An 11892-nucleotide genomic window follows, 5' to 3' on the forward strand; every position below is an offset into this window, starting at 1 on the left:
GGGAGGGGGTGGGGTGGGCTGGGGCGGGCTGGGTCTTTATCCTAGCTCCTGGTTCCCTCCCTTGCCCCCTCCAAGCTGGACCTGGGACTGCCCCCCCGAAGGGACCCTCAGTTGGGCCTGGGCCTTGTGAATTCTCTGCTCACCCTCTCTCCTCCGCCAGCACTAACCCTTTCTTCCCAGGTGGTCTGCGGAGCCTCCCTCGGAGCCAGGACTTCGTGGAGCCCCCACCCCTGTCTCTCTTCCCTTCATGCAGCTATCCTCTGTCCTCCCCACCCTCCCGGGAGTCCCGTCACTCTCTATGTCCCCGTCCATCCACCCCTGTGCACCAGTGTCTGCTGCTCAGCCCAACCCCGAGACCCTGCTGGCTGGTGGGGCCAGGCACCTTCCACCTGGGCTAACCTGGGGGCTCCCCAAGCTCCTCAGCTACTGACTTGCAGGGGACCAGTGGGTGGGGGCCTTGGGAGAGAGCTGACACCCCTCTACCTCCCCCACATTGGAGTTGGGGTCTCCTGATACCCACAATGGGTTCAGAATCACCACTGTACCTTGCAGTTTTTGCAGGAGAAAGGAAGTGAAGTATTTTTCTTTTTTAATAAAGTCTGTCCTGGGGTGGTTGTTTACGGATAGGACACTGGACCCTAGTGCTTCCTTAGAGGCATAGAAGGGTGCTGGTCAGTCGGGGTGCCAGCTGTGGGGACAGTTCCTGGCTCCCCCACAATCACTCCAGCACCAGCTCTGGGAGGGCGCTCACCAGCCCTCATCCCCAGCCCATGGGGTCTCGAGCAGGAAGGGAACAAGGTGCCACCTCCCACACTAACCCTGCTCTTGATGGCCTGCAGGGTCCTCAGCTCCAGGGAGAGGGGCAGCTGGGCGGGCGGGGTCCCAGCCTGGAAACCCCCTCCCATCACCAGCCCTACCAAGCAACCGTGACTGCAGCAGCAGGGGGAACGGCCTGGTCCCTGGCAAATGACCAACTCGCCTCTCTCCTCTCTCCCTCTGCCTCCCTCCACACCTGGTCCAGTCTTTGTGTGCCCAGGGACGCTGCAGAAGGTGCTGGAGCCCACCTCAACGCATGAGTCGGAGCACCAGTCAGGTGCGTGGTGCAAGGACCCTCTGCAGGCGGGTGACCGCATCTACGTCATGCCCTGGATCCCCTACCGCACGGACACGCTCACCGAGTACGCCTCGTGGGAGGACTACGTGGCTGCGCGCCACACTACCACCTACCGGCTGCCCAACCGTGTGGACGGCACGGGCTTTGTGGTCTATGACGGCGCTGTCTTCTACAACAAGGAGCGAACGCGCAACATCGTCAAGTATGATCTGCGGACGCGCATCAAGAGCGGGGAGACGGTCATCAACACGGCCAACTACCATGACACGTCACCCTACCGCTGGGGCGGCAAGACTGACATCGACCTGGCTGTGGATGAGAACGGGCTGTGGGTCATCTATGCCACCGAGGGCAACAACGGGCGGCTGGTAGTGAGCCAGCTCAACCCCTACACTCTGCGCTTCGAGGGCACGTGGGAGACCGGCTATGATAAGCGCTCAGCCTCCAATGCCTTCATGGTGTGTGGTGTGCTCTATGTGCTGCGCTCCGTGTATGTGGATGACGACAGCGAGGCCGCTGGCAACCGTGTGGACTACGCCTTCAACACCAACGCCAACCGCGAGGAGCCTGTCAGCCTGGCCTTTCCCAACCCCTACCAGTTTGTCTCCTCTGTGGACTATAACCCGCGTGACAACCAGCTGTATGTCTGGAACAACTACTTTGTGGTGCGCTACAGCCTGGAATTCGGGCCACCAGACCCCAGCGCTGGTGAGGACAGCCCGCTCCGGGCCGCTAGCCCTATCCAGCTATGTTCCCATCCCACCCCCAGGCCTCTGCTCCCAGGGTCGGGGAGCCCACTCTGAGTCTTGGGGATCGGTAGACAGGTTCAGGAGGTGAAAGGTCACAGCATGGCAGAGATGCAGTCTACATACTTCACCGTTGTTAACTCAGTCTATGAGGTGACAGGGTTTGCGACTGCCCTGATTTACAGATGCAGAAACACAGGCTCTGGAAGGACAGGGGTGCAGTTTATGTGAAGACTGGGAATCCAGGACTCTGGGTGCCTAGCTACTGGCCTGTGCTGCCTCTGCTAGGGGCCCAGGCACACCTGGTCCTGGATGAGGTGGAACCCTGGGACGCCCACTGTCGGCAAAGTGGGCCACAGCCGAGCTGCTGGGCTCAGCAGGGGAAAGGTCCTGCTGTTGTGTCCCTTCCACCTCCAGCTGCCCCGTACCAACCCTGAGCAGCCCCAGGGAGCCTTAGTTAACCCAACCTCCTCTGCAGAAGGGAACCTGAGGGCCCAGAGGTAAGGTGACCAGGTCATAGACCCAAGTCCACAGGAGCGTGGTGAGCATGAGCAGTGGCTGTGCCCAGGCCTTACCTCTCGGGGCTGCTTCTCTGGTGCATTTCTCTAGCCAGCTGATACCTTATGTGGTCACCTGAGCACAGGGCATCTGCTGGGGCACAGAGAGGCTGGGGACATCAGCTTCCAGTCCCAGTGGGCCCAGGGCACCTCTGTTCAGTAAGGGGAAGAGCAAAGACTGCCAGGGACCCTGTGCTGGGCATAAGCCTGTCTACCCCCTCTCCCCTCCAGGCCCAGCGACATCCCCACCCCTCAGCACGACCACCACCGCCCGGCCCACACCCCTCACCAGCACAGCCTCACCTGCAGCTACCACCCCACTCCGCCGAGCGCCCCTCACCACACACCCGGTGGGCGCCATCAACCAGCTGGGACCTGACCTGCCTGCAGCCACAGCCCCTGCCCCAAGCACTCGGCGGCCCCCAGCCCCCAACCTGCACGTGTCCCCTGAGCTCTTCTGTGAACCCCGAGAGGTGCGGCGAGTCCAGTGGCCGGCAACCCAACAGGGCATGCTGGTGGAGAGGCCTTGCCCCAAGGGCACCCGAGGTGAGCAGTGGCTGCGGCTATGACCGCCAAAGCTGGGTGTGTGGCAGGGGTGCACACACCAGCAACCCCACGTAGGCACAGTTGCCCCTGCGTGGCAGGGTCCAGGGCAGCCCCGGCATCAGACCGTGGGAGCCGTGGAAGTGGGCTGGCACCTAGCCTGGCTGAGGTGGAGCAGCCAGCTGCAGGATGGGCTTGCCAGAGAGGGGGCTTCAGCATGGGCCCCAAGGGAAGGCTCTGCCTCTGGAGGGCAGGGACAGGAAAAGGGCGGTCAAGAGAGGGGTGAGTGCTGCCTCACCACTTCACATTTCCCTCCCTGTCCCCTCACCCTGGTCTACACCCACTCTCACACCTGCCTCTCACCCATCCTCTGCTCCTTCCCCTGGCACCCTTGTCCCTGGCTATCTCTACAGGAATTGCCTCATTCCAGTGTCTGCCAGCCCTGGGGCTCTGGAACCCCCGGGGCCCTGATCTCAGCAACTGCACCTCCCCCTGGGTCAACCAGGTGGCCCAAAAGGTACAGTGTGGGTCTCTTGCAGGCAGGCATGTACTTGGCCAGAGGGTCTGAAGGCAGCCCATGGGGTCCGCACCAGCCCTGAGGTGAAGGGAGGGACAGGATATATACGGAGTAAGGGCGGGGAGGGCAGGCTGGTCCCCAACAGCACTGAGGTACCCTGTCCTGGCTTCTCCAGATCAAAAGTGGAGAGAATGCGGCCAACATCGCCAGCGAACTGGCCCGCCACACTCGGGGCTCCATCTATGCAGGGGACGTGTCCTCGTCGGTGAAGCTCATGGAGCAGCTCCTAGACATCCTGGATGCCCAGCTGCAGGCCTTGCGGCCCATTGAGCGGGAGTCAGCCGGGAAGAACTACAACAAGGTGGGCCCACAGAAGGGCAGATGGACAAAAAAGGGGGCTTAACCAACAGAATGGAAGCTCCGAGGAAGGACCCAAGCCTTCCCGGATGGTCCTGGGGCACAGGGCCCAGCCCTGGGTGGGTGGCAGACACAGAGAGCGAGCTCTCTGGTCCCTGACATGAGCATGCTGGGATTAGGGAAGCAGCACCTTGGGCACAGCCTGATGCCACCCGTGTCTTCCCCAGATGCACAAACGAGAGCGAACCTGCAAGGATTACATCAAGGTGAGGCCTTGGCTAACGGGGAGATAGGTAGAAAAGGAGACAGGTACAGGGAAAGGAAAGGAATGAGAGCACATGGGGGACTCAGCACTGACCCCTGTCTGAGCAGGCTGTGGTGGAGACGGTGGACAACCTCCTCCGGCCAGAGGCACTCGAGTCGTGGAAGGACATGAATGCCACGGAGCAGGTGCACACAGCCACCATGCTCCTAGATGTGCTAGAGGAGGGCGCCTTCCTGCTGGCCGACAACGTCAGGGAGCCTGCCCGCTTCCTGGCCGCCAAGCAGAATGTGGGTGAGTGCTGCAGCACTGGGTCAGGCTGGGTGCAAGTCCTGAGTCTCAGACACCATGGGGGAGGCTGGCCCCTCACTGGGGACAGACCCTAAAAGCACGTGTCCTGCCATGCCCTGTGCCTACAGTCCTGGAGGTCACTGTCCTGAACACGGAGGGCCAGGTGCAGGAACTGGTCTTCCCCCAGGAGTATCCCAGTGAGAACTCCATCCAGCTGTCTGCCAACACCATCAAGCAGAACAGCCGCAATGGTGAGCGCCTGGCCAGGCCTTGGGTGGGGACAGAGTGGGCCACCCCTACCCAGCCCTCAGCTGCTATCTCTGCTCTTCGTGGCGGGCAAGCAAGGGTTCTGCCCTTGTGGCAAGTTTTATATGTTCTCATTGGGTGCCGTAGGTCTACAGAGATGTCTCCTGGGCAGTAGCTTAGCTGGACCATAGCTCAGAGAAGGCTGGGACAAGAGAGGTCAGGGATCTGCCCAGGTCACCCAGGGAAAAAGAATGGGTCAGAGCCATCCTGTGCCCTAGCCTCTGGGCTGCTGTCCAAACCTGAATGGAGGCTGCCAGTCAAGGGCAGCTGCTACATCCCCAGCTATCCTCCCCAGGGGTGGTCAAAGTTGTCTTCATCCTCTACAACAACTTGGGCCTTTTCCTGTCCACGGAGAATGCCACAGTGAAGCTGGCGGGTGAGGCAGGCACGGGGGGTACCGGGGGTGCCTCCCTGGTGGTGAACTCGCAGGTCATCGCAGCATCCATTAACAAGGAGTCCAGTCGCGTCTTCCTCATGGATCCTGTCATCTTCACCGTGGCCCATCTGGAGGTGAGCCCACAGCCAGCACTCTTGGACTGTATATCCCCTTCCCCAGTAGCAAGTTACAGCCCCTCCCTCGGGCTCACACCATTTGTCCCCAGAGATCTGGCTGTCCGTCACCTTGGCTGCTATCCCTAGAGCTGGGTGTGGGGTCCAGAATGTGGCTCCTGGCTCTGACCCCTGACCATTGCTGCACAACAGGCCAAGAACCACTTCAACGCCAACTGCTCCTTCTGGAACTACTCAGAGCGCTCCATGTTGGGCTACTGGTCGACCCAGGGCTGCCGCCTGGTGGAGTCCAACAAGACCCACACCACCTGTGCCTGCAGCCACCTCACCAACTTCGCCGTGCTCATGGCTCACCGAGAGATCGTAAGCTACGGTGCACTGCTCCTCTGGGGCCCGTTTGCTGCTGGCCCAGCTTTGCATGGCACCCTAGGACGTGCACGATGTGGGCGGTGCCAGGGAGGCCAGCCTCAGGGTAGGGGCCACCATCTTATCTTGTCTTGCCTGAGGCGGAGGCCATGTCTCTGGTTCCCTCTGGTCACATCCACCTTCTCCCGAGGCACTCTGGAGAAGCATGTTGCTGTCACCTTTGTCATCTCTCCACAAGCCTTCCAGAGCATGAGGAAGTGAGCGGCTGCCTACAGCGGGGTGGGGCTGGCAAGCAGGCCAGGTGGGCAGCCTCGGAGGGCCTTGCCTGCAGCTTGTGCCTGGCTGGGCATTGCACACACCTGGTTGTGTGCAGCTGGAGGCCCTGAGCCTGCCCTGCTCCTGTCCCCCAGTACCAGGGCCGCATCAACGAGCTGCTGCTGTCAGTCATCACCTGGGTGGGCATTGTCATCTCCTTGGTCTGCCTGGCTATCTGCATCTCCACCTTCTGCTTCCTGCGGGGGCTGCAGACCGACCGCAACACCATCCACAAGAACCTGTGCATCAACCTCTTCCTGGCTGAGCTGCTCTTCCTGGTCGGGATAGACAAGACTCAGTATGAGGTGGGCTGGGGCCACACTGGGGCCTGGGCCATGGTGGGGTGGGGCGCCAGTGGCTCGGCCTCCCTCACCAGCACCTGGGCCTCCCTGCAGATCGCCTGCCCCATCTTTGCTGGCCTGCTGCACTACTTCTTCCTGGCTGCCTTCTCCTGGCTGTGCCTGGAGGGCGTGCACCTCTACCTGCTGCTGGTGGAAGTGTTTGAGAGCGAGTACTCCCGCACCAAGTACTACTACCTGGGTGGCTACTGCTTCCCTGCCCTGGTGGTGGGCATTGCGGCAGCCATTGACTACCGCAGCTATGGCACCGAGAAGGCGTGAGTATATCCCCCATTGCTGCTGCTGGCTCTCTGCTCGGTGGCACCCTTCAGGCCAGGACTTTTGGGTCACTGGCTTCTCTCCACTCTGGTCCATTTTCTTTATAGCTGCTGGCTCCGAGTGGACAATTACTTCATCTGGAGCTTCATTGGGCCTGTCTCCTTTGTCATCGTGGTAAGTGGCCAGTGGTACCCCCGCTTTGGGCTCCTTCCCTCATCCACCAGCCCTGACCCTGCCCTGCCTGAAGCCCGAGAGGTGCTGGTTTGGGAAACACATCAAAACTGAGCAGCCAGCCAAGAGGACCAGGAAACTGGGTCTGCAGAGCCCCAGCACCAAGGCCCGATCACCCAGAGACTGGGATTGAGCCCCTGCCATGTGCACTTAATGCCTGGCCTGTCTGCTGGCTGCAGCATGGCTGGCACCCTGGAATGGGATCCAAAGGCAGGGGTGGCAACTGAGACCTAGCAGGGCAGGCCCTGACCCAGAGCCCTTGGAGGGGGAGGAATTCAGCCCACCCCCCTCACCTTCCCCAGGTGAACCTGGTGTTCCTCATGGTGACCCTGCACAAGATGATCCGAAGCTCCTCTGTGCTCAAGCCAGACTCCAGTCGCCTCGACAACATTAAGTGAGTCCACCCACATCCCTTTCCCCTGGGGCCCCAAGGCTGGGCCTGGCCTCTCCCTGGGCCTCCTTCCATGGGGTGCCTGTAATGCAGCATCACACTCATGGGTCTAAGTATCAGATGGGTCTTTTCCCGCACTCGTTATGCACCCACTTAGCGGTCTTAGGAAGCCTATCATTGGTACATCCAGCCTGTGGTTTTGAGGCCAAGTTCACACATAGAGCCACTCAAGGGCAACTAAAGAAAAACAGGCTACTGAATGGGGCATACATGTGGGAATAGGGTAAATGACTGCTAGAAGTGTCACCAAATAGGCTACCTACCTCCTACCTGGAGGATGCTCGACTCCAGGTTGGGGATGGGAGCCAGGTGCTGGGCTGTGCTGCCTCCTAGTGGGTCCCTGACCTGCCTGTCCGGCTCCCCCAGGTCCTGGGCCCTGGGGGCCATCGCGCTGCTCTTCCTACTGGGGCTCACCTGGGCTTTTGGACTCCTCTTCATCAACAAGGAGTCAGTGGTCATGGCCTATCTCTTCACCACCTTCAACGCCTTCCAGGGGGTCTTCATCTTCGTCTTTCACTGCGCCTTACAGAAGAAGGTGAGGCAGGCACCTCCACAGGATCTTACTGTCTCAGAACAGGGCAGGAGTGAGGGTGAAGGGGAACTGAATGCCCCTGAGCCCCGGTGCCTCCACAGCACTGGGAGAGAAGCCAGGCTCAGGGTCAGGGAAGGTTCAGCCTGACTTGGCGAGCATGAAGCACAGAGGGGCATGAAGGCAGAACAAGTCTGTAATAGGAGTGTCCTTGCCACAATGTAGGCACGAGGCGGGCCCATGGGTGGGAGACACCTGGGCACCAGCCTGATGGGGCATTTCCTCCGCCATGGAGCTGGAAGAACTGTAAATTCTGTGGTGATAGAAAGGTCCCTTTTAAAATAGATGTGTTACAGTCGAGATCTTGAAAAAACATGTACCGAAGAGACAGCAGCAGGGGAGTGAAGGAAGGAGTGCAGGCAGCAGGCTGGGGACCAAAGCTTTAGAAACTCAGCTGAGCCAGGTGTGGTGTGGCACGCACCCGCAGTCCCAGCACTTGTCTCACAAAACAAAAGGACAGAAACTGAGCTGAGGTGTGTGCACACCTTGTCCTTGTCCTGAAGGGACCAAGGACCCGGGCCAGGCTGCTGAGGGAAAGCCGAAGCAGGAGCACAGGAACCCTGGCTGCAGGGAAGCTGGCCACACAGGACCAGCGCTGTAGCTCAGGGGCAGGCCTTGCTTCTTACACACGTGGCACTTGGTGCTGGCTTTGGCACACACGGGCATGCACATAGACACACATGCTGTGGCTCACCCAGACATCAAAACTGACTCTTGCACAGCGGAGTCCCCACAAACATCCCTAGACCCACACAGTCCGACCTGGCCCCTTGCTTTGCCCATCTGCTCTCAGCACCAATGCAGGACTGTCCTCAGGGCTCAACCCCATGCTGCCCTGGGCATCACATCCTTCCTCAGGAAGACATGGGTGCTGCCTTTCTCTCAGGCCTTGGCCCAGATGTCTGCTGCTGAGCCTCCCCTGACCTGTCCTACATCCCAGCGCTCAGCCTGCCAGCACTGCCCCGTCCCTTCCTGGCTACAGCTTTCCCCATAGCATCAACACCCTGAGACATCCTGTGAGGCATATAGTCAGCCCTCTACACCTCTGACTTCCACATCTGCAGATGCAACCAACTGTGGATTGAAAACACTTCAGAAAAAGAAACTGTGCTAAACATGTCCAGAATGTTTTTGGTCATGACTGTCTACACAATCCGGTGTAACAACTATTTACATAGTGTCTGCATTGCAGTAGACACTGTAAGTAACCTACAGATGACTTAACACACAGTTCTGCAGTGCCACACTGTTCATATGGAAAGCTTGAGCATCTTCTGACTTTGGTATCTGGAGGAGTCCTGATGCCATCTCCCCAACCAATGGTGCTTTCCTTATCTGCACTCGAGCCGCTCAGATGTGAGTGCTGCAAGGTAGGGGTTGGTTTTTACTGTGTCAGGGACAGGTGACAGGGAGGGTTCTGAGCTGACAGGTGCTGAGGCAGAGAACAGCTTCTCAGGCTGGCCTGTGGGGGCCGTATTACAAAGAAGGCTGCTGCCAGCTGACTGTCCCCCTCCATCCTCCAGGTGCACAAGGAGTACAGCAAGTGCCTGCGTCACTCCTATTGCTGCATCCGCTCCCCGCCAGGGGGCACGCATGGCTCCCTTAAGACCTCAGCCATGCGAAGCAATACCCGCTACTACACGGGCACCCAGGTACTAGGGTCGGGTGAGGCTGTACCGTCCGGGAGAGTGGTCTCAGAATAATCAGAGGACAGGTGGCCCTAAGACCTTGGCGTGCCCCGATGTGTCCCCAGAGCCGAATCCGGAGAATGTGGAATGACACAGTGAGGAAACAGACAGAGTCCTCCTTCATGGCAGGGGACATCAATAGCACACCCACCCTGAACCGAGGTAAGAGGCATCCCTCTTCCACAGCAGCTCCTGACCCCACAGCTCTCAGCCCCTTGCCCCTGGGCTTCCTTGTGACCTCTGACCCTTGGGCAGGTGCCATGGGAAACCACCTCCTGACCAACCCCGTGCTGCAGCCCCGAGGGGGCACCAGCCCCTACAACACCCTCATCGCTGAGTCAGTGGGCTTCAACCCCTCCTCACCCCCTGTCTTCAACTCCCCAGGTGAGGGCATTCTGGGCACCAGCACACGGGCTGCCCCTGGGGCCTGGGTGTGGGGAGCCAGACTCTGTGCTGACTTTCTCCTTCTCTTTCCCTTCTGGCTGGCATTCAGGAAGCTACCGGGAGCCCAGTAAGTGTCTCTTTCCTGGTGGCTTTCCACATCCTGGAAGGAACACGATGGTGGCCTTCAGATGGCCTCTCTCAGGGACCAGAGCACAGGATACCCTCCACCACAGTGGACCCAAATAAGGGTCTGAGCTCACAAATGGGGGTAGGGGCTCAGGAGGTCTCACTGCCGAGATTGGTCCTAACTCCTCCCCCTGCTGTTGGGCAGCTGCCCCTAGAGCAGGCAAGGAGGGGGGTATGTGACCAGATCCCAGAGGATGAAGGGGAGCTCCCTTCCCCACAACGATACAGCTGCCCCTCACCCTCCTGACCAGCCCTTCTGCCCCGCAGAGCACCCCTTGGGAGGCCGGGAAGCCTGCGGCATGGACACCCTGCCCCTTAATGGCAACTTCAACAACAGCTATTCTTTGCGAAGTGGAGACTTCCCACCAGGGGACGGGGCCCCCGAGCCACCGAGAGGCCGTAACCTGGCCGATGCCGCAGCCTTCGAGAAGATGATCATCTCGGAGCTGGTGCACAACAACCTGAGAGGTGGCAGCAGCGGAGCCAAGGGCCCGCCGCCACCTGAGCCCCCCGTGCCACCTGTGCCAGGGGGTGGTGGTGAGGAAGAGGCCAGTGGGCCCGGGAGTGCTGACCGGGCGGAGATTGAACTTCTCTACAAGGCCCTGGAGGAGCCACTGCTGCTGCCCCGGGCCCAGTCGGTGCTGTATCAGAGTGACCTGGACGAGTCCGAGAGCTGCACGGCAGAGGATGGCGCCACCAGCCGGCCCCTCTCCTCCCCTCCAGGCCGGGACTCCCTCTATGCCAGTGGGGCCAACCTGCGGGACTCGCCCTCCTACCCGGACAGCAGCCCTGAGGGACCCAGTGAGGCCCTGCCCCCACCTCCACCTGCACCTCCAGGGCCCCCCGAAATCTACTACACCTCTCGCCCACCAGCCCTGGTGGCCCGGAACCCCCTGCAGGGTTACTACCAGGTGCGGCGGCCTAGCCATGAGGGCTACCTGGCGGCCCCAGGCCTTGAGGGGCCAGGGCCCGATGGAGACGGGCAGATGCAGCTGGTCACCAGTCTCTGAGGTACTTGAGGACCAGGGGCTGGCAGCCCGGGCCAGGGAGGAGACCCTGGGCAGGGCCCTGGTGAGAGAGGGAGACTGGTGGAGGTAGTGGCTGGTGGACCGCTCTCTCCAGTACCCCTTGGCCATGGGCCCTAGGGTCCCCTCTGGGGGCTCTGATATGGGGGCCCGAGGCGCCAGGGTTCACAGACAGGGTTTCCCACCAGCCACTCGCACCAGCTGTTTGGGAGAAGGCCAGCGAGGAGCCCAGAGGCCCCAGGGAGTTAGGAGGGAGAGCCCAGCAGGGTGCAGCCCGCTTCTTGACTCTCCCCCTCCCCCTATCCTGCCACCCCTGGAGGGAGCAGCAAGGGCTCTGGTCTCCCTGGGGGTGGGGCAGCTTCTGAGGTTGCCAAAGGCTTCCCTGGCTGTAGGAAGGTGGACAGGCTGCTCCCGCATGGCAGCTCCTGCTTCCTGGTGACCAGGTCCTGCAGCCTGAGAGGAAGCCCAGCTGTGGCCCAGGGGACGGGCGGTGGCCAGTGGTCTCAAGGTGGAACTTTCTGAAGCTCCTGCCCCCTTGCTGTTATCCCGCCTCCCCAGCAAGCCTGCCCCCCCAGAGTACACCCAATGACCCCTCCTGGGGTGACTCCTGACGAAGCACAACCCCCCCGCGCGGCCCAGCCTACGATGGCTCCCAGGTCTGTGGGCTTGACGCTCTGGGGAACAGATCTCGGGGTCTGGATCTCCCTGGGGAGTGGGTCCTGGGCTTGGATCTTTCCCTAGGGGGCCTTCTCACCCCTTCCTCTCTCCTCCTCCCCCATTGCTGTAAATATTTCAACGAAATGGAAAAGAAAAAAAAGACAAAAAAAAAAAAAAAAA

At 60.6% G+C, this 11892-nt stretch overlaps 1 protein-coding gene across 4 annotated transcripts in view; it reads left to right on the plus strand.

Annotated features, from left to right (window-relative positions):
- Adgrl1 (adhesion G protein-coupled receptor L1) overlaps positions 1-11711 on the plus strand; it is a 26160-nt gene extending 14449 nt beyond the window's left edge. For 3 of the 4 annotated variants that reach the window (XM_010613430.1, XM_010613431.1, XM_010613433.3), the window contains 19 exons: positions 1022-1822; positions 2649-2963; positions 3374-3477; positions 3653-3838; positions 4062-4100; positions 4207-4390; positions 4516-4638; positions 4989-5203; positions 5396-5566; positions 5980-6189; positions 6280-6500; positions 6609-6675; positions 7035-7126; positions 7550-7718; positions 9296-9424; positions 9526-9622; positions 9716-9844; positions 9954-9971; positions 10298-11711. In XM_010613430.1, coding sequence (XP_010611732.1) covers positions 1022-1822; positions 2649-2963; positions 3374-3477; positions 3653-3838; positions 4062-4100; positions 4207-4390; positions 4516-4638; positions 4989-5203; positions 5396-5566; positions 5980-6189; positions 6280-6500; positions 6609-6675; positions 7035-7126; positions 7550-7718; positions 9296-9424; positions 9526-9622; positions 9716-9844; positions 9954-9971; positions 10298-11040 — 4013 coding nt within the window. In that variant the 3' untranslated portion in view covers positions 11041-11711. The remainder of the gene's footprint in view (positions 1-1021; positions 1823-2648; positions 2964-3373; positions 3478-3652; positions 3839-4061; positions 4101-4206; positions 4391-4515; positions 4639-4988; positions 5204-5395; positions 5567-5979; positions 6190-6279; positions 6501-6608; positions 6676-7034; positions 7127-7549; positions 7719-9295; positions 9425-9525; positions 9623-9715; positions 9845-9953; positions 9972-10297) is intronic. The other variant, XM_010613432.1, reaches the window with a different exon arrangement.
- The last annotated feature ends 181 nt before the right edge of the window (positions 11712-11892 follow it).

This window comes from Fukomys damarensis, unplaced genomic scaffold (genome assembly GCF_012274545.1).
Source record: "Fukomys damarensis isolate Sample0158 unplaced genomic scaffold, DMR_v1.0_HiC HiC_scaffold_30, whole genome shotgun sequence".
NCBI classification, from domain to species: Eukaryota; Metazoa; Chordata; class Mammalia; order Rodentia; family Bathyergidae; genus Fukomys; species Fukomys damarensis.